This window comes from Euprymna scolopes, chromosome 35 (genome assembly GCF_053919585.1).
Source record: "Euprymna scolopes isolate OS-2025 chromosome 35, ASM5391958v1, whole genome shotgun sequence".
NCBI lineage: Eukaryota > Metazoa > Mollusca > Cephalopoda > Sepiida > Sepiolidae > Euprymna > Euprymna scolopes.
This window is the reverse complement of record NC_136516.1, coordinates 40,822,253-40,841,559: the sequence shown is the minus strand read 5'-3', so window position 1 is coordinate 40,841,559 and position 19,307 is coordinate 40,822,253. Positions and strand designations below refer to the sequence as shown.

Here is a 19,307-nt window from a genome sequence, read left to right as displayed (position 1 = left end):
ACCAGTTGTCAAAATTTCAGCTTTTCACAGTTGTTATTTCTAATAAATATTAGGTTTTAAAAATTTGTTCCTTAGTTTTGGACGCTACTGTATTAAAATAATTTTATAAAATCGATAGTAGATTTCTACAGTACAATATAGACTACACTGTGTTGTGGACGAAGTCACTGCAAGGAGACGCGTGAAGCGTCCTTCAGGTACAATGTGGGGAGGGTAACTATCTAGAGCAGTCAATCAATCGATTTGATTAAGAAATGGATGATTTCATCAATTATGATGCTAATATATTATGTATTGGAGGGTAGAACAATTGTTGATCATTATTTAATCTTGGACAACGTCGGCTGCCCCTGCTAGTTACTAATAAGGATAAATAATAGTATTAAAAACGAAAAAGTTTATCCTTGTGTCCGAGCATAAACATTTGTAAGCCTTTATTTATGATTTGTTTTAGATCTTCATTAAACAAAAAGACATTAAAAGAGAAACGACAATAGAAATGGCGCATACAGTCATGTGACTTCCGGTTGCTAAGATTTCAAACTGTTGTGGGTCGAACTGCACTGAACCACCTGAAAATAAATTAAAAACAAAGGCAAGAAATGAATAAATAAATAAAATAAATAACCATAACAAATGTAATGTTTTAAACAATAAAAACGTTCAATGAGAGAAACACTAGTTGAAAAAATGGTCTTATCACTAGGGCTGTGACAACAGCGTATTCTTTTCATTCTTTTGACTTTCGAGTATATACCCGACATATTAAGACACAGTAAATCAAACGAGAACTACATCAGTCTATATAAAAAACATATAAGGTATTGACAGATATATACTCGAGAGTCAAAACAATGAAAAGAATATGCTGTTGTCACAGACCTACTTATCACACACACATTAGCTTGTGCACACTTGGGTTATCACTAGTGAGCGACTTTCGCTGCTTTTCCGTGTGTGCTCTTGCTTGTATTATTGCATCATCTAGTGATTGTCCACCTGCTGTTAAGCTCAGACGAATAAAACTAATGCATGAAAAGGCAAGGAGACTTGTTGGTAGTTTTCAAAGTTTTATTAGGAAAAGAGATTGTTCAGGATGACAGAGACCAAAAATAATCTATTATATAAAAGGGAAAGGGTTGTTTGTGTGCGTTTGTGTGTGTTTGTATGTGGCTGTGTGTGGCTGTGTGTGTTTGTACGTGCTTGTATGTGTTTGTATATGTGTGCGTGTATGTGTCTGTATGTGTTTGTTGTGCTTGTGTGTGTTTGTATGTGTTTGTGTGTGTTCGTATGTGTTTATATGTGTTTGTGTGTGTTTGTATGTGTTTGTGTGTGTTTGTATGTGTTTGTGTGTGTTTGTATGTGTTTATACGTGTTTGTATGTATTTGTGCGTGTTTGTATGTGTTTGTGTGTGTTTGTATGTGTTTGTACGTGTTTGTATGTGTTTGTGCGTGTTTGTATGTGTTTGTGTGTGTTTGTATGTGTTTGTGTGTGTTTGTATGTATTTGTGTGTGTTGTATGTGTTTGTATGTGTTTGTATATGTCTGTGTGTGTTTTTACATGTTTGTATGTGTTTGTGTGTGTTTGTATTTGTTTGTATGTGTTTGTGTGTGTTTATGTGTGTGTTGTATGTGTTTGTATGTGTTTGTATGTGTTTCTGTGTGTTTCTGTGTGTTTGTGTGTGTCTGTATGTGTTTGTGTGTGCCTGTATGTGTTTGTGTGTGTTTGTATGTGTGCGTGTTCGTGTGTGTTTTTATGTCTGCCAAAATCTTTTGACAGACACATCAGACCATGACAAAATGTGTATCGTTGTAATTATCAATCTCTCGGATGAAAAATATCTACAAATTGGCCAAAGAGAATAGTTATACGCTGGTCAACTGGGCTGTTTTTCGCAGGGGGGGGTCACTTTTTGTGTTGAGATTTTTGCAAGTCATACGCTTAACAATCTGAATATACTTTTAACAAGACGTTAATTCGACCCGTCGTGACATCATAAGTAGTGGTGGCCGTGACAGCTAGCGAGTTAGCTTTTTTCACTTCTTTTTTTTTTAACATTACAGATTCGAGTCTGCCTTCCTCTCTCTACCCGGTTACGCCGGGTATCCATGCTAGTCTCTTATTAAATAAAGCTTATAACCAAGTGCTTCTTATTTAAGTTTCTTATTACTAAAAATGGTCGACGAATGGAAATAAGATTCCTACATTGTTGTTTAGGATTGGTGCAGCCGCTTCCTTGTCCACAAATCTGTTTCGAAACTAGGTGCAGTCTTTGGCGCGCAATGTAATTTCTATGCGATAATTCCACACCTGCTTCTTGCGAGTTTTTGGACATCGAAGGAGCACAGGTGCTATGAGTTCATCAGAGTATATTCTATTCACATACTTGTAAAACAGGTGCCAGAATTCAACATTGCTGCGATAAGACAGAGGTTAGAGTTTAGCCGATAATGCAGAACTTATTAATGAAAAATCTCTGAAGTTTTATTAGTTATTCGGAATATGCATTACATACCACAGAAGAGAAAGCAATGAGTGTTTTTAATAATCCTGATGCAATGGTCAAATTTATAACAAACGCCAAGCAAACGACATGTTTGCTTTTAAATAAAAAAAAAATTATGGAAAGTAAATTCCCACCTTGACAAAATTGTGTAACCATCGCAAGTGTCTATAAACTAGATAAGGTTGGGCGTGGACTTTTATTTTTAGTTAATCTACTTTCCCGGCCAACCCCGGAGCACGTGACAGCTTGTATGATAAAAATATTAAATAATATTTTATTTCTTTGACCTTATTAGATTTGATAGCCAAAATTACATGCTAAAAGCTGTTCAGAGAGTTTCCATAAGTATTTTCTCTTTTCTTAAAAACGAGTTGTCTTCAAAAAGGTTCCATGCCTTTTTTCATACGGTCATTTTTACCGATAGTACACATATGAAACTCTAGCTCTCTTAGAAGAAATCTCCCCCGGCTGCAAAGCAATTGTTGTACCGTTCCAACAATTTCTGGAAGGCCCCATTGAAGTCCTCTTGTGTTGGGCGTGGCAATGACCCTCGTCACAGCCTCTTTCATCTCTATTGTATCATAACGGCAACTTTTAAGGTTTGGGCTTAGGGAATAACCAAAAGTTGCAGGGAGCAGATTCTGGACGATAGCGAGGATGAGGAACTGTTTTGATGCTCATCTTGGTTATGACAACGTCTTTCTTTCTGATTTTCTTTGGGCACCCTTGGAACAAACTTCTCACAAATCTTCCACAGCTTAAGTTCCCTGCGTATAATTGTGTGTACAATTACCACACTGACATCAAACTTTGGCTTTATTATTTTTATAGATACACAACTATCCTTATCCATTAAATTATTTAATTGGTCAATCAACTCTGATGTTCTGACTTTCTTACTCCTTTAACACCTCATCAGCACTCAAAAACTCTCTGCCTTTCTTGAATCTCTTGTGCCAAACCATAATCGATGCTCAATTCATGCCGGATGGTCTAAGAGCAGTACAGTCAATCCATAGGTTTCCGATGCATTTTTTATAAGTTTAAAATGCATATTGTTCTTCTAAATTGTCCCCACGTGCGGATTGTATTTTTGAAATCCACTAGCTGTGGTAATCAGGCTTTAGTAGGATGCATTCCAATTCCTGCTGTAGCTGTTTATTTGAAGCTGAAATAATAGAAATTGTTCAGTAATCTCTGACGATGTATAACAATAACATACTGAATTTTCAAGAATCATCGACAATTTTAAATGTCTGTACAAAAATGTTTTTACACTAATTTAAGGCTTTAAGTATTTGCTTTGAAGTAAATTTACCCCTTGACAAAATTGTGTAAGCACCGCAAGTGGTTATATTAACTAGATAAGGTTGGGCGTGGACTTTCTTAGTTAATCTACTTTTCTGGGTAACGCCGGAGCACGGGACAGCTTGCTATACATAAAACAGTGAATTATTTTTATTATTATTATTATTTTGATCTTATTAGCTTTCATAACCGCATAACTGTTCAGAAAGTTTTGGCAAGCATTTACATTTCATGATACTGAATCAAATGAAAAAGTGTTGTTTTGGTGGCTGTTTTGTGGAAGTCACTTCAAACAAGGCATGAAGTCCTGAAATGTAAGGACTTAACGAGACCTAAAGACAGTTATCGTACGGACAAGATTTCCTTATTGGCCTTTACTATGAGACCGTTCTTTTACATTCGGGACTCATACGTTGTAGTAGTCTACGTCGCAAATGGAAACCAATACATATTATACCTCTAACTTTCCTTTTTTGTGCAACAAAGGCATTTATTTCCTCATTTTCTCGCTACGCGTGACTTCCGTTACGGTTGTGAGAAGTGTATCTAACCTGATCTCGAACGCCATCCACATCTCTAACGTGATCGTTCTCCCTACCGTGATTGTTCTCCTGTTTATTGTCCTTTGCTTTACCGGTGACGTTATCTCGCATTCATTTACATACGCACGTCTGCGCTTTGTTAACATTTGCTTGCATGTATTGTACAGCTATTTGAAATTGACTTCCAATAAAAAAATAAATCTCTGTAACATTTCTGATTTTTTAAGATGATTGTTGATCACACAACGAGTTTTATCAGATACTCCTGAAAAAAGAATGAAGGTTACATCGACCGAAACGTTGTGTGAATAACACTCAAGGTGCGAACGTTATTCGTATTATTTGGATTCATACGACCACTGTTCTCATCTTGTGTATCATTTTCACAACGTTTCGGTCTATGTAACCTCCGACCTTCTTCAGGTGTATCCTGTCGAACTCAGTAATGTTTCTGTCGAACTCGAGAAATACAACTGCGAATTAGTTAGTATCTCAATCCAGTCATGGCTGACGGAACAAGAGCAAGCTATCCCAACGACTAAATAAAAGGTTCCGTTTGAAGTTCCGTCTAAATTCTAGAGTTCGACAGAAACATTCTCGATTACACAACATACACCTGGAGAAGGTCGGAGGTTACATCGTCAGAAACGTTGTGAAAATCACACCCAAGATGAGAATTGTAGGCTGATGAATCTATATAATACGAATAACCAATCCTCATTTCAAAAATTAAGAAACGTAATAAGAACGGTAGTCTAAAGACTCTGTCAAGTTTCCATTTATTCTTTGTAGTCTTAAGTCAACTTTTATGATTTCTTCTCATTTTTTTTTTTTTTTTTTTTTTTTTTTTTTTTGGTTTTCCGAAGAAATCCTGCCATTTCGTACGGCGTAAATTTCTCAACTCAAGAACTTATATCCTTTCTTTCAAAATGACCAAACCATCGAAGTCTCCTATTCAGCACAAATTTACAGAAGAAAAATAAACCGTCGCTCTCGTGTGAATAGATGTTTAACGACTGACAGAAAAAAAGGAGCTGGGCGCATTAATACGAACAACTTCCCAGACTGAAATAAAGGGGCTAGATTTATTAGACAGAATAAAAAAGGGAGCTTTACCCAGTGTAAAATAACTGAGTTCACTGAGACGTCCATCGCCGGCACCTGTCCACGCGCACACCCTCAATTTGTAGAGGAAACCTCTCTGGAGATTGGTTATAATGCCGCTGCTGACCACGCCGAGCGTAAGGCATTTGCTGTAGTCCATTTCCTCGGTTATTTTCCAATAACAAATCTACAAAACATAAACAATAAAAAAAATACTAAGTAATCCGCATATACTATGTTTGTTGTTGTTATTCGCTTTTTTGGGGAGGGGGGTATTTTTTTGCTGTTGTTTATACAGCAGTCAACAGTTTTTGTGGTTTTTATGTCGAAATCGTACATATATCACTTTGATGAGTTCAACTACTGTTTTCACAACGTGTCATCAGATATACGAGGTGCCTTCAATAAGTTTCCAGACATTTTTCACCTGTGCACATTTATTATAATATGATATTTTATTTCTTTGATCTTATTAGCTTTGATAGCCGAAATTACATGATAAAAGCTGTTCAGAGAGTTTCTGCAAGTATTTTCTCTTTTCTTTAAGACGAACGTTACAAGTTGCCTTCAATAAGGTTACAGACTTTTTTTTGTATGGTTACTTTTATTGATAGTACACAAATGAATCTCTAGTCCCCTTTGAAGTAATCTCCTCTGGCTGCAATACACTTGTTGCACCGTTCCAATAACTTCTGGAAGGCTCCATCGAAGTTCTCTTGCATAGGCATCACTACTTATCAAGGCCAAGAGGCCACTCGAGGATAAGGGTTAAAGAACGTACAGTAGAAATTTAACAATATAGTAACCGTTAGTAATGGAGATTCGGTAAATTTGTTAACTTATAATGGAACGGCTCATCAAAAACTTGTTTACGTTAGACTTGAAGACAACCATATTGTAGTCAGCTGGAAAGCAGAAAAACGGAAGACAATTCCATAGGCGTGCAGTTCTGAGAAAGAAGCTTTGTTCATGGAATCTACGCTTAGGTTTAGGCACAGATAAAGTGTGGGGGGAAACTAATGATAGTGTTTTCTGCTAGACGGGTGTTTCTTTGGAAAGTTTGGCGAGGGGGGACCATAGAATGGAGCTCAGCCGAGCACCTGCCATGTAAATAACGATAAAGCAGAGACAAACTCGCAACATCTCTTCTGTGAGAAAGAGGTTGCAGAGAAGAGAAAAGGACATCCCCCACAAGGCTACGAAGTCTATTTTGAACTCTATCAAGGCAGGATAAGTCCTTTCTAGCAGCTCCTGCCCAGATGTGGCAACAGTAATCCATCCTTGGGCGTACCTGACTCTTATATAGATAGAGAATTGCATCAGCAGTGAGTTATCTACTGGATCGATAGACGGACCCCATCATTTTTCCAGCGGCCTTGGCAACGGATTTAATGTATGTGTTCCATTTAAGATCAGGAGTAAAGGTCAAGCCCAGAGCTTGTCAAAACATGAGGCCTCCCCAAGACGAAAGCCATTCATTTCAATTGATGCCAGATGGGGATATTGTTTTCTTGAGGTTAGAGAATAATCAAAAGTCACAGGGAGCAATGTTTGGATAATAGGGAGGATGAGGAACTGTCTTGATGCCTATCTTCGTCCTGACAACAGCTTTCTTTCTGATCTTCTCTGAACACTCTTGAACACCTTCGCGCAAATCTTCCACATCTTCAATTCCTCGCGAATAATTGTGTGTACAGCTCCCACACTGACATCAAACTGTGCACTTATTATCTCTATAAACACTCGACCGTCTTCATCAATGAATTTCTTTATTTAGCCAAACATCCCTGGTATTCTGAATTCTTTACTCTTTCCACGCCTCTCATCATCACTTACAGACTCTCTGCCTTTCTTGAATGTCTTACATCACTCTTACACTGGTGTTCAATTCATACAAGATTATTCCAAAACAGTCTGAAACATTTCGTATGTTTCCGTTGCATTTTTAAAACGGAATTTTATTGCATTTTATTCTTCTTAAGTGTCCTCTTGTTCAGATTGTACGTTTTATATTAATCGGATGTGATAATCAGGCTTAAGTAAGATGTAGTCCCGTTCATTTGAACCTGAAATTCTACAATTAGTCATCTGATAAGATGAATAGCAATAACATACTGAATTTTCAAGAGTCTACAATAATTTTAAATGCCTGTACAAAAAAGTCTGGAAACTTAGTGGAGGCACCTCGTAACATTCGACCTTCTTCGGGTGCGCCTTATTTACACGGAAATATTTAAATTGAATGCTATACGGAGTTCTCAACGTACTTTTTAGTTAATCCATTGGGCCAGATTTCTCTCGCTCCGGGAGCCACGGCCGTGAAGAAGCCTTTAGTAATTTGTAATTATATTTTTGGTATCCCCTGCGTTGAGGATCGAACCTTCAACTTCCAGAACACTGTTATTCCCATCTCCCTCACACTTTCATTTCCCTCTCCCTGTGATTTTCCTCCCCTAACCATCTCCCTTACCTTCCCCCTGTCCCTCTTCTCCCCCTCATCCCCTTAAAAAATGTCGGAAGGTCAAGGAGGATGGAAAGACCATGAAGTGAAATCAATTGCAAGATCTCTACTGGATTAGTGCGGAGTGGACTAGAACGTTAAGGAGGCTTATTGCAACCTAAATTCCAGTGAAGACCAATGGCAAGTGATAGTGCAAATTTATTTGCAAAAGTTGTCGATAGTGGTGAGAGTTACTACAAATCTGGAGAGACTTGTGCCACCCAGACTCCAGGGAACGCAACCGGTTTTTTCAGTGAGCAATCCCTGATGATGACCTGTGTGAGAATTCGTAGTGAGTGAACAATAATGATAATAATAATAATAATAATAATAATAATAATAATAATAATAATAATAACAACAATAATAATAATAACGATAATAATAATAACATTAATAATAATAATAACAATAATAATAATATTAAAAATAATAATAATAACAATAACAATAATAATAACATTAATAATAATAATAGCAATAATATTAATCATAACAATAATAATAACAATAACAATAATAATAATGATGATGATAATATTAATAACAATAATAATAACAATAACAATAATAATAACAATAATAATAACAATAATAATAATAACAATAATAATAATAACAATAGTAATAATAATAACAACAATAATAATAACAATAATAATAATAAAAATGGTAATAATAATAACAATAATAATAACAACAATAATAACAACAATAATAATAATAACAATAATAATAACAACAATAATAATAATGACAACAATAATAATAATAACAATAATAATAATAACAACAATAATAATAATAACAACAATAATAATGACAACAATAATAATAATAACAATAATAATAACAACAATAATTATAATAATAATAATAATAGTGTAAGTAAAAAAAGTTATTATTTTATAATTATCTCCCTTTTGTAGAACCATTTACTTATATATGCAATAGTCAAATCTCACTATACGTGTATCAGCTATAAGCAGAATAAGTTTATTCTTTCTCGCTTGTCATTTATTTCATTCAATCATTATGTTTTTATTGTTTTATTGATTTTTTATTGTTTATATTATTAATTTTATTTTTTATTTCACTCCTTTACTTACACTATTATTATTATTATTATTATTATTATTATTATTATTATTATTATTATTATTCACTCACTATGAATTCTCATATCAGAGATTGCTCACTGAAAAAAAAAACGGCTGTGTTCCATAGACACGAGTAACATCTTTGATTTCGATCCAAGCGCGATTCCTTTTTTTTTATTTCCAAGAACTGAACTGTTTTTGAAAAAAAAAAAAAAACATAATCATCGTATGCACATGACTCAGTTTCCGTATTAATTCAAATATAATATGTATGCGTATTTTAAGGCCGGACAACGCCGAGCGGTCAGTTAGTATATATATATATATATATATATATATATATATATATATATATATATATATATATATATATATATATATATATGATTGTTGAGCTGGATTAAATCCGACGATATGAAATAAAATGGAGGTGGAAGGACCTGGATACTCAACGTTTCGCCCGATTTATGCGACCATCCCTCTTGAAGAAGCCCGCATAAATCGGGCGAAACGTTGAGTATCCAGGTCCTTCCACCTCCATTTTATTTCATATATATATATATATATATAAGTGAGAATGTGTATGTGAGGACACTTCTCAACTTATACACCCAACGAAATTTTATCTGTAGACTTGAAATTTGGTATATAGGGTATTCAGACATGTGGAAAAACCTTTTAATCAGTTTTCACCCGAAAAAAAAAATGCTGCTAATAGGTGAAAATTGAAAAATTAGTACGTTGGAATCGTCGGATTTTTATCTGTTTGCTAATAGTTTCATTAATGCGCATGCATGAATGGTCCAGATGACAGATTTACTACATAAAAAATAAGTAGGTTTGAAAAAAATCTCTAAAGATCGTTTCATGCTAGTCTGATGGTTATCGTACTTGGCTCACTGGCTCTAGTTGTTTGTTTCGATCTCATCTTGAGTATTCTTTTTTTACAAGAAGTAACTGTTTAGAAAAAAACATATTTGCATTTCTTTGTTTTTATCTTCATTTCTTTTATTCTCCTGGATATGACCTTAAACTATATCCGATGGTGAGGCCCCAGCTTGCGGGCTTTGGAGAGCGTGGGGCCACCCTTTAATTGCCATTGTTCTCGGGTCCACTGACCCGGAATGGTAGTACCTGTTAGGGTCCCAAATATTGGTTAAATAGAAACCGACTAGAAAAAAAAATATATTCTATTTTTAAAAATTACTTCAAAATCACTGGATTCAGCATTAAATAACCTGAAAATGGTTGATATGCCGTAAAACGAAAACAACCAACTAAAAACGCATTTCTTTTAAAGAATTCAAAGTTACTTTTGATACCGGGCAACGTCGAGTACACATTCTAGTCTTCTTTACTCCTATAAATACTTTTTTCTTTTGTATGTATTGATATTCATATTAAAACCCCTCTTTTCTATTTACTTAAAGTGAAAAGAAAATTTTCTTATATGTGGGTTGTGGAATTGCATTCACTAGCAAAATATCTAGCTAATTTGCATATTCTTTTAAACATTCATTTTAATTAATTCCCTATTAGATTTTTTCGGTTTTCTTATCGGATGATCATCTTTAGTTAACTATTACATGTAATTATATTTATGCAGATATTCTACATGATTTATACTTGCATAATATTTGCGTAAAAGGATTACAGTAAGCACAAATTTATTTCTATATGTATTTATGTATGCGTATATATTTTTGTTTAATCTATAAAAGTGAACGTGTTTGTGTGTCTGTGTATGTACATTTTCCTACGTAATAAATGTGTCAATTTTCAGTCTACAGACTCGACATTTGATATACAAGGTACTGGGATTTGGGAAAATCTATGTGATCGGTTTTCGACCAGAAATTTTGCAATAAAGGGGTCAAAGTTCAGCGATTTGACCTTTGAGAACTCTACCAAACTCCTCCGACAATTTTGGATCTAAACACTTGAAATTGTTGATATGTTCCTTGTACATGGATCTAACTGAATAACTTGATTTGAGCCCAAAACAATAAATGTTAAGGGGTCATCACAGGGGCCAAAGTTAAAAAAAATTGACCGCTTTTTTATTTGCTCAACATTCACTTTCAAACACCCGGGCAATGCCGGGCTTAAATGCTAGTATATATATACAAATGCTAGTATATATCTACACAAGTGAACGTGTTTGTGTGTGTGTGCGCGTGTGTGTGTAGATTTACCTACGCAATAACTCTGTTAATTTTAAGTCTACAGACTCGAAATTTAATATACAGGATACTGAGAGTTGGGAAAATCTTTGTAATCGGTTTTCGGCCAGAAATTTGGCTGTTAAAGGGGCAAAGTTCAAAGAGATTTCCTTTGAGAACTCTACCAAACTCCTCCGACAATTTTGGGTCTAAACACTTGAAATTATAGATATAGGATCCTTGAACATGGATCTTAATTAATAACTTGATTTGAGCCCAAAACAATAAATGTTAAGGGGTCATAATAGAGGTTAGAAAGTTTACCGCTTTTTTTTTTGTTTTGCTCAACATGCACCTCCAAACACCCGGGCAACTTCGGGGTGAAATGCTAGTATATATATATATATATATATATATATATATATATATATATATATATATATATATATATGAACGTTTTATCTGCTTAATTACATATGTTTCGAATGCCGAATGGTATTAACTTTCCGCTAATTTCATCAGACTTTACAGAAATAATTATAATGTTGGAGAAAATAATATTAGAAAAACAATATATATTTTTTTTCTTCGTTATAATAATAATTTCTGTGAAGTCTGATGAAATTGTCCGATAGTTAAAACGATCCAGTATTCGAAGCATGTGTAACTAAGCAGATAAAACTATAATAAAAACAATATATATCTTTGCTCTACAATATTATTTTTTCATTTTAAGCTAAACTTCAAGATATTATTATCGCACAAGCAGTAAGTCCCGGCATATAAAACCCAAAGCAGACATTTTTTTATATGACATGGGTGCGTTCGAAATGAATGTTTCTGTTTAGAGCACAATTGAACTATAATACTGTACTTTTGCATTTTAAACTTTAATTCCACGGTTATATATATATATAAATATCATGTATAATATATTGGGGACCAAGTTTTATCGGTGTACCACGATTAGACTCCAACTAGTGCAGACAATCGATTTGATTTAATAATGGTGACTTCCCCGATATTGATGACAATAAAAATATGTGTCTGTGAAATATTCGATCATCATCATTCAATTCCTGACAACATCCGGTTTCCCTCCTAATATATCTACATATCTATAAAAGTGAAAGTGTCTGTCTATCTGTCTGTCTGTGTCTTTCTGTGTACATTTCCCGACACAATAACTCTGTCAATTTTAAGTCTACAGACTCGAAATTTGACATACAGGGTATGGAGATTTAGGAAAACCTTTGTAAGAAATTTAGCTGTTAAGGGGTCAAAATTCAACGATTTGACCTTTGAGAACTCTACAAAATTCCTCCGACAATTTTGGGTCTAAACACTTGAAATTTTAGATATAGATTCCTTGCACATGGATCTAAATTAACTTGATTTGAGCCCAAAAGCATAAATGTAAAGGGGTCATAATAGGGGTCAAAGTGAAAAAAAATTGACCTTTGTGGTCTCTACCAAATTACTCAGACAATTTCTGGTCTAAACATTTGAAATTTTACATAAATATATTCAGAGATAGGGCAAGCTTTTAATCGGTTTTGGTAAAAAAAAAATGAAGCTACTAATATATATATGGATGTATGTATGTTTGCATGTCTGCCTAAAATCTTCGACAGATGCAACGGATTTTCACACGATTAATATAGTTTTCAGGCTCGATCTTCAGACGACAAATACCGAAAAATTAGCTAAAAACATTAATTTCTTCACCTTCAACTGGGTACTTTTCTACAGGGAGGGGTCGCTTTTTTAACCGATATTTTCGAAAAAGGCATCCCCTCTTTTCGATTGTTTAGCCTTAATTTAAATCTACGTCACTTCCGGTTTGGCGGTGGTCGTAACAGCAGAGACTTCACGTTTCTTTTCCTCCTTCGCGGTACGGGTTCGAGACTGCCTTCCTACTACCATTTTTTTTTTTTTGCTCAACACACACCTCCAAACACGTGGGCAACCCCGGGCACCTATGCTAGTATATATATATATATATATATATATATATATATATATATATTGTTATTGTTATTGTTTATGCAATCTAGTCAAGTTAAATTCCTAAAACGTCATTTAACCATATTTGACTTTGAATTGCGTTTTTCTTTTTAAAACAAATCAAATTTTATCTACAGGGTCATAATAATTTTCCTGCTCTGATAATTTGGCCATGGATATGCTAATATGGCAATACACACACACACACACACACACACACACACACACACACACACACAGTTCCTTTTAAATAAGAGTAGAGATATTTTGTGACTTGTAATTTGAGCCAAGAAAGCAATATTTAGGTTATACCTTGTATCCATTGACAGGATCTTCATTGTTCCGGTAGCTCACTCCTCTAAATGTTACGCGGACGCTGTCGGCACCGTGTGAGTAAATATGTATTTCGGTCGGGTACATCAGAGGTGCTATTAAAAAAGAAACGAAACAACATTTATAAAATAACAAATAAAATAACTGCATGATAAAATAAAGTAAAAACTCGATTCGATATTATGTTTCGTATTCTTTTTATAAGGATTAATAATTTGGATAAACTGGATTATTCTTTGGATGTTAGTCTCATAACGTTGCGGTCAAGGAAATAATTCTATAACTGAATGTTCATCGAATATCGCCGGAGATCTCCGAAGGTCATCGAAGTACACCGAAGGCTACCGAAGATCCTTATACATAAGCTATATATTTTGTATGCTTATTATTATATAATAGTAGCTAATATTATATAGCTATAAAGTGTTCCAATCTAAATTTCCTGCAGATTCTCGTGTTCCCCAGAAAGAGTATCGATTTCGACAAGAAGGTCGAAGGCTTCATCGGTCGAAATGTTGTAAGAATAACACCCAAATGAGAACAATAGTCCGAATAATCCAAATGATACAAATTGTCAATCCTCATCTAGAAAATTTATAAACTTAAAAAAAACTTTACGTTTCTGAATTTTGGAAATAAGGATTGGTTATTCGCATTATTTGATTCTTTTGATTACTGTTCTCATCTTGAGTGTTATTTTCACAGTGTTTTGGTAGATGTAACCTCCGGTCTTCTACAGCTGTATCTTCTGCTATACAATTCGCACTCAGGAATTTAGACGGAATTTTGAACGGAACCATTTATTTATTTCACAGAGGTAATATGCTCTTGTACCATCAGTCATGACTGGATAGAGGTCTGAAATAATTCGCAATTGTATTTTTCGGTCGCCCACACTAAAAACAGGCCGCAAGGACCCGTGGCGCAGTTGTTAGATTACTTTGAAAAATCAATTGTAAAAAATGATATTCTTCTGAACGTTGAAGATTCAATTCTCGGTCCGGGCGACCAAAAAATACAATTACGAATTACTTAGGATCTCTATCAGTCATGGCTGACGGAACAAGAGCATATTACTCGGTGAAATAAATAAAGGGTTCCGTTCGAAATTCCGATCAACTTCCTGAGTTCGACAAGATACACTTGAAGAAGGTGGGAGTTTACATCGACCGAACCATTCATCTATCTAGCGCGGCTGTAGCTGAGATTGTACTCACTACACGAGTTTGTAGTGTAATTCAAATCTTGTCGGTAGCTGAATACTTTATGTTCCCCAAGGCTATCAAGGGTATTTTTTTATTGTGACGCCATCACTAGACTTAACAGAGTCTCATCTAACTTCGAGAGAAGAATAGACCGCGCCAGTTTCTCAGCCTTGTATTTTACCTCGCGGTACATACAGCGTTTCGCCTTCCCAAATGGTCACCCATCTGGTACTGGTCATTCTCAACGTTGCTTAACTTCAGTGATCTGGCGAAAATTAGTGTAAACGTGATTGTGCCGTATATATGTGCCGAAACGTTGTGAAAATAGCACTCAAGATGAGAACAGTAGTCCGATGAATCCAAATAATACGAATAAAAAATTAAAGACAAAAAAAAAAAACTGTAGGATATCCCCAACTGAAATTTAGTGTCATGGCAGGTATGAGCTGAAGTTTAGTAGCAAGAAAAAATATGGTTAAATTCTTGAAAGGACTGTGTAGTATATTAACGATTCTCAATTGTTTTTGGCCACCTTTTTTTTTTGTTTGTTTGTTTTGTTTTTGCGTCAATTGACAAACGCACACACATACACACCCACGCACATAGATGTACGTACGCACACCCACACACTCACACGCACGCACACGCATGTACACACACGCATGTACACACACAGACACGCACATATACACACATATGTATACGCACAAGATTTCTCGCACATACTGAGCCACACACACGCACATATACACATATGCACATATATATATATATATATATATATATATGTATATATATATATGCATATTCAAACATATAAATGCATACGCACAGGATTTCTTGACATACTGAAGCACACACGCACAAACACACACACAAGCATACACACATACGCATATATATATATATATATATATATATATATATATATATATATATATATATATATATATTGAAATATATTTTCTCGTGTTTATCAGTTTTCGTTCAAAATATTTTGTAGAAATTCAAATATAAAAAAAATAAAGTACAAAATCAAAGATTTAGACGATTAACCAGTCTAGACGATTTAAGACAACATAGGTTAAGAAAACTAAACAAAGGGGAGATAATCTAACATGTTTATTGAGACTCTATTTTCCTTAACTTTTCTTTTAACTAAACTCTGCCTAAAAACCCGAACAACATTTCTTCTTTCGAACATTTTCTTTGTGCAAAAATGCTGACATCAGCTATTTTTTTTTAAACAATATTTTAAAATGTTAAAAATAACGAATGGCCACTCCACCGCACCCGGTGCGCTACGTTGAGAGCATTGCCCAGGCTGCTGCGAAGGAGGTGGTCTCTCTCTACCGTACTAGAAAACTACTCACGCCTGAAAGTATCCTGTACCTCTATAAGGTCACCATTCACCCATGCATTGAGTACTGTTGTCACATTTGGGCTGGTGCATCTGCTACTTGTCTCTCACTCCCTGACAGGGTTCAAAAGAGAGTCGTCAACCTGATAGGTCCTGAACTGTCATCTAAGCTTAAGCCTCTGTCCCGTCGATGAAATGTTGCATCCCTCTGCCTGTTCTACAAGTACTTTAATGGTGAATGCTCTGAGGAACTACAAGCACTTGTACCCCCTCGACGTTAACACCCCCGACAATCCCGACAAGCAGCTAAATTCCACCCCTTCACTGTAGAGATCACTAGGTGAAAGAAAGCCTTCTACTCCAATAGTCCCCCCCCCCCCAGAACTGCAAGACTTTGGAACTCCCTTCCGGGATTCTGCTTTCCCAACTGTACTGACATTCAGAAGTTCAAGATAGTATCCATCAACTTCAAAGTGGCACTGTGCCTTGTTGGGGGTGAATATTGAAAAAAAAATCAAACGAACCACATCACAAGTAAGTCGTAACATTACATACATCCGATTGACAATGTAAGCCAAAACCGTATCATTGTCTATTTGGATCGTTCTACCGCTCCAGAAAGTATTTCATTCATTCATAACGAAAAGTGTCAAATTCGTCGTAAGATATTGTACTGCGATAATACTTCCTCTGCCTCAACAACGAACAAAACCGGCATCTAAAACGGTAGGGTGTGTACAGCTTTACACTCACTTACAAAATGGAGGTCAGTAGTCTTACTCAATTCAATAGTTATTTTCGTAGCAGGTGCTCAACTGAAAACTAATCGATTGATCCCGTCTGTAAAACATTCGCAGCAATAACTCGTCTAGTTACAACCAGTGGCATATGTCCCGGAAGGGGGATATATTTGTTTTAAGAAGCTAAATGGTCTTAGCAACGATATTCAGGCAATTAAGTAAGTAATCTTAATTATTGGGTGTTCATGGTCTTAGTTCCGAGATGCCTTCAATAAGTGTATGTGCACTTTTATTTATAGTAAACACATGAAACTTTAGTCCCCTTCAAAGTAATCTCCTCCAACTGCAATGCACTTGTTGTAGTGTTCCAACAACTTCTGGAAAATCCAATGGAATTCCACTTGTGTGAGCGTGTCGATGACCCTCATCACGACCTCTTTCATCTCATTGTCTCATAACGACATCCTCTAAGGTTTTTCTTGAGCTTAATAGCAAAAAGTCATGGGGAGCAAGGTCTTGACTGTAGGGAGGGTGAGGAACCGTCTTGGTGCCCATCTTGGTCAAATAGTCTGTGACAAGGATGGAGCAACCTTGGGGCAAATTTCACGTAAATCTTCTGCATCTTCAGTTCCTCGTAAATAATTGTGTGCACCTGCCCACACTGACATCAAACTGTGCACTTATTGTCTCTGTAGACACATGACGGTCTTTATTTATGAACTCCTTTATTTGGCCAATCAACTCTGGTGTTCTTAGTTTCTTACTTCTTCCACACCCCTCACAAATCCTCACATACATCCTGCCTTCCTTTAATCCTAATTAATTGGTGTTCAACCAAATGCTGCATCCCTCTGCCTAGAAAAAAACTTAAAAACTGATGCTCGATTCATGAACATGGTCTTAGGATGAGATGCTTTCAATAAGTTTCCAGGCATTTTTTATTTTTGTATGGGCACGTTTATTGAAACTCTAGTTCTCTTAATAGCAATCTTCTCTAACTGAAATGCACCAGTTGTACCATTCCAACAATTTCTGGAAAGTCAATTTCTGTGAGTGTGTCAATGATTCTTGTAACAACCTCTTTCATCTCCCCATTTCTCTCATAACCAGAGCCTCTAACGTTTCCCTTGAACTAAGGAAATAATAAAAAGTCACAGAGAGCAAGGTTTGGTATATAGGGAATATGAAGAACTGTCTTGATGCCCAACTTGGTCAACTAGTCTGTGAGAAGGATGGAATTTTAGACTGATCTTCTCTTACCATCCTTAAGATAAAATTCGCGCAAATGTTCCGCATCTTCAGTTCTTCGCGAAAAATTGGGTTCACGGTTTCCTCACTAGCATCAAACTATGCACTTATTGTCTCTGTATTTACACGACGGTTTTTATTCATGAAATTCTTTATTTGTTCAATCAGCGCTAATGACTTCCTAACTCATCCCACATTTGTTATTTTACCCGGTTACCGTACAAACACATGTTAAATGTGCAGATATTTTCCCAAATGTAAAAAACACACTTGTACTAAGGTGATCTATAGATTTTAGTTTTACTGGTAGCTTAAATTCAAGAAACATGTATCATTTTATGATTATTAATAGCTGTGGAAAATTTGCTTTAAACCAAATTAAATAAAAAAAGGATTCGTTTTTGCCAAATGGAAAATATGTACATTTTTTTCCGTTTCCAATACCGATTCCGATACTACAAAAAGTTCCAATTTTCCAATTCCGATTAATCGTCTTAACACTAATATATATATATATATATATATTTATATATATATATATATATATATATATATATACAGAGAGAGAGAGAGAGAGAGAGAGAGAGAGAGAGAGAGAGATAGATAGATAGATATACATATATACTAGCAGTTCATCCCTGCTTTGCTCGGGCCCGATGTACTGCCCATAAATTTATATATATATATATATATATATATATATATATATATATATATATATATATATATATATATATATATATATATTAAAAAGTTAGACTCATGTCCAGCTAAAATTTAAAGTGTTTACACACAAATTTAGTGGAGGAGTTTGGTAGAATCTGCAAAGGTCAACTATTTCAACGCTTACCTTTTGGGAGCCAAAATTTCGCACCAAAACTGATTAAAAAGCTTGCCGAATGTCTGAATTCTCTTTATGTAAAATTTCAAATGTTTAGACCTTAAATTGGCTGTGTAGTTTGCTAGAGATCGTAAAGATCAAATATTTTGATCTTTGACCCCTTTAGCAGCCAAATATTTTGGCCAAAGACCAATTAAAAAGCTTGCTGTATGTCTGAATACACTTTATTTTAAATTTTAAATATTTAGACCAAAAATTAGTTGAGAAATTTGGTAGAAACCGCAGAGGTCTATTTTTTTTAATCATGACCCCAATTTTGACTCTTTAACATTTATTGTTCCGGGCTCAAA

At 35.0% G+C, this 19,307-nt stretch overlaps 1 protein-coding gene across 1 annotated transcript in view; it reads right to left on the bottom strand.

The window, feature by feature from the left end:
* Nucleotides 1-216: 216 nt before the first annotated feature.
* The window catches only part of LOC145259607 (contactin-like), a 193,192-nt gene continuing 174,101 nt past the window's right edge, over nucleotides 217-19,307 (bottom strand). Inside the window, exons 10-12 of the mRNA XM_080117263.1 lie at nucleotides 13,543-13,658; nucleotides 5,474-5,648; nucleotides 217-572 (exon numbers count right to left, since the gene is read on the bottom strand). Of these exons, the coding sequence (XP_079973389.1) occupies nucleotides 451-572; nucleotides 5,474-5,648; nucleotides 13,543-13,658 (413 nt within the window). The 3' untranslated portion in view covers nucleotides 217-450. The remainder of the gene's footprint in view (nucleotides 573-5,473; nucleotides 5,649-13,542; nucleotides 13,659-19,307) is intronic.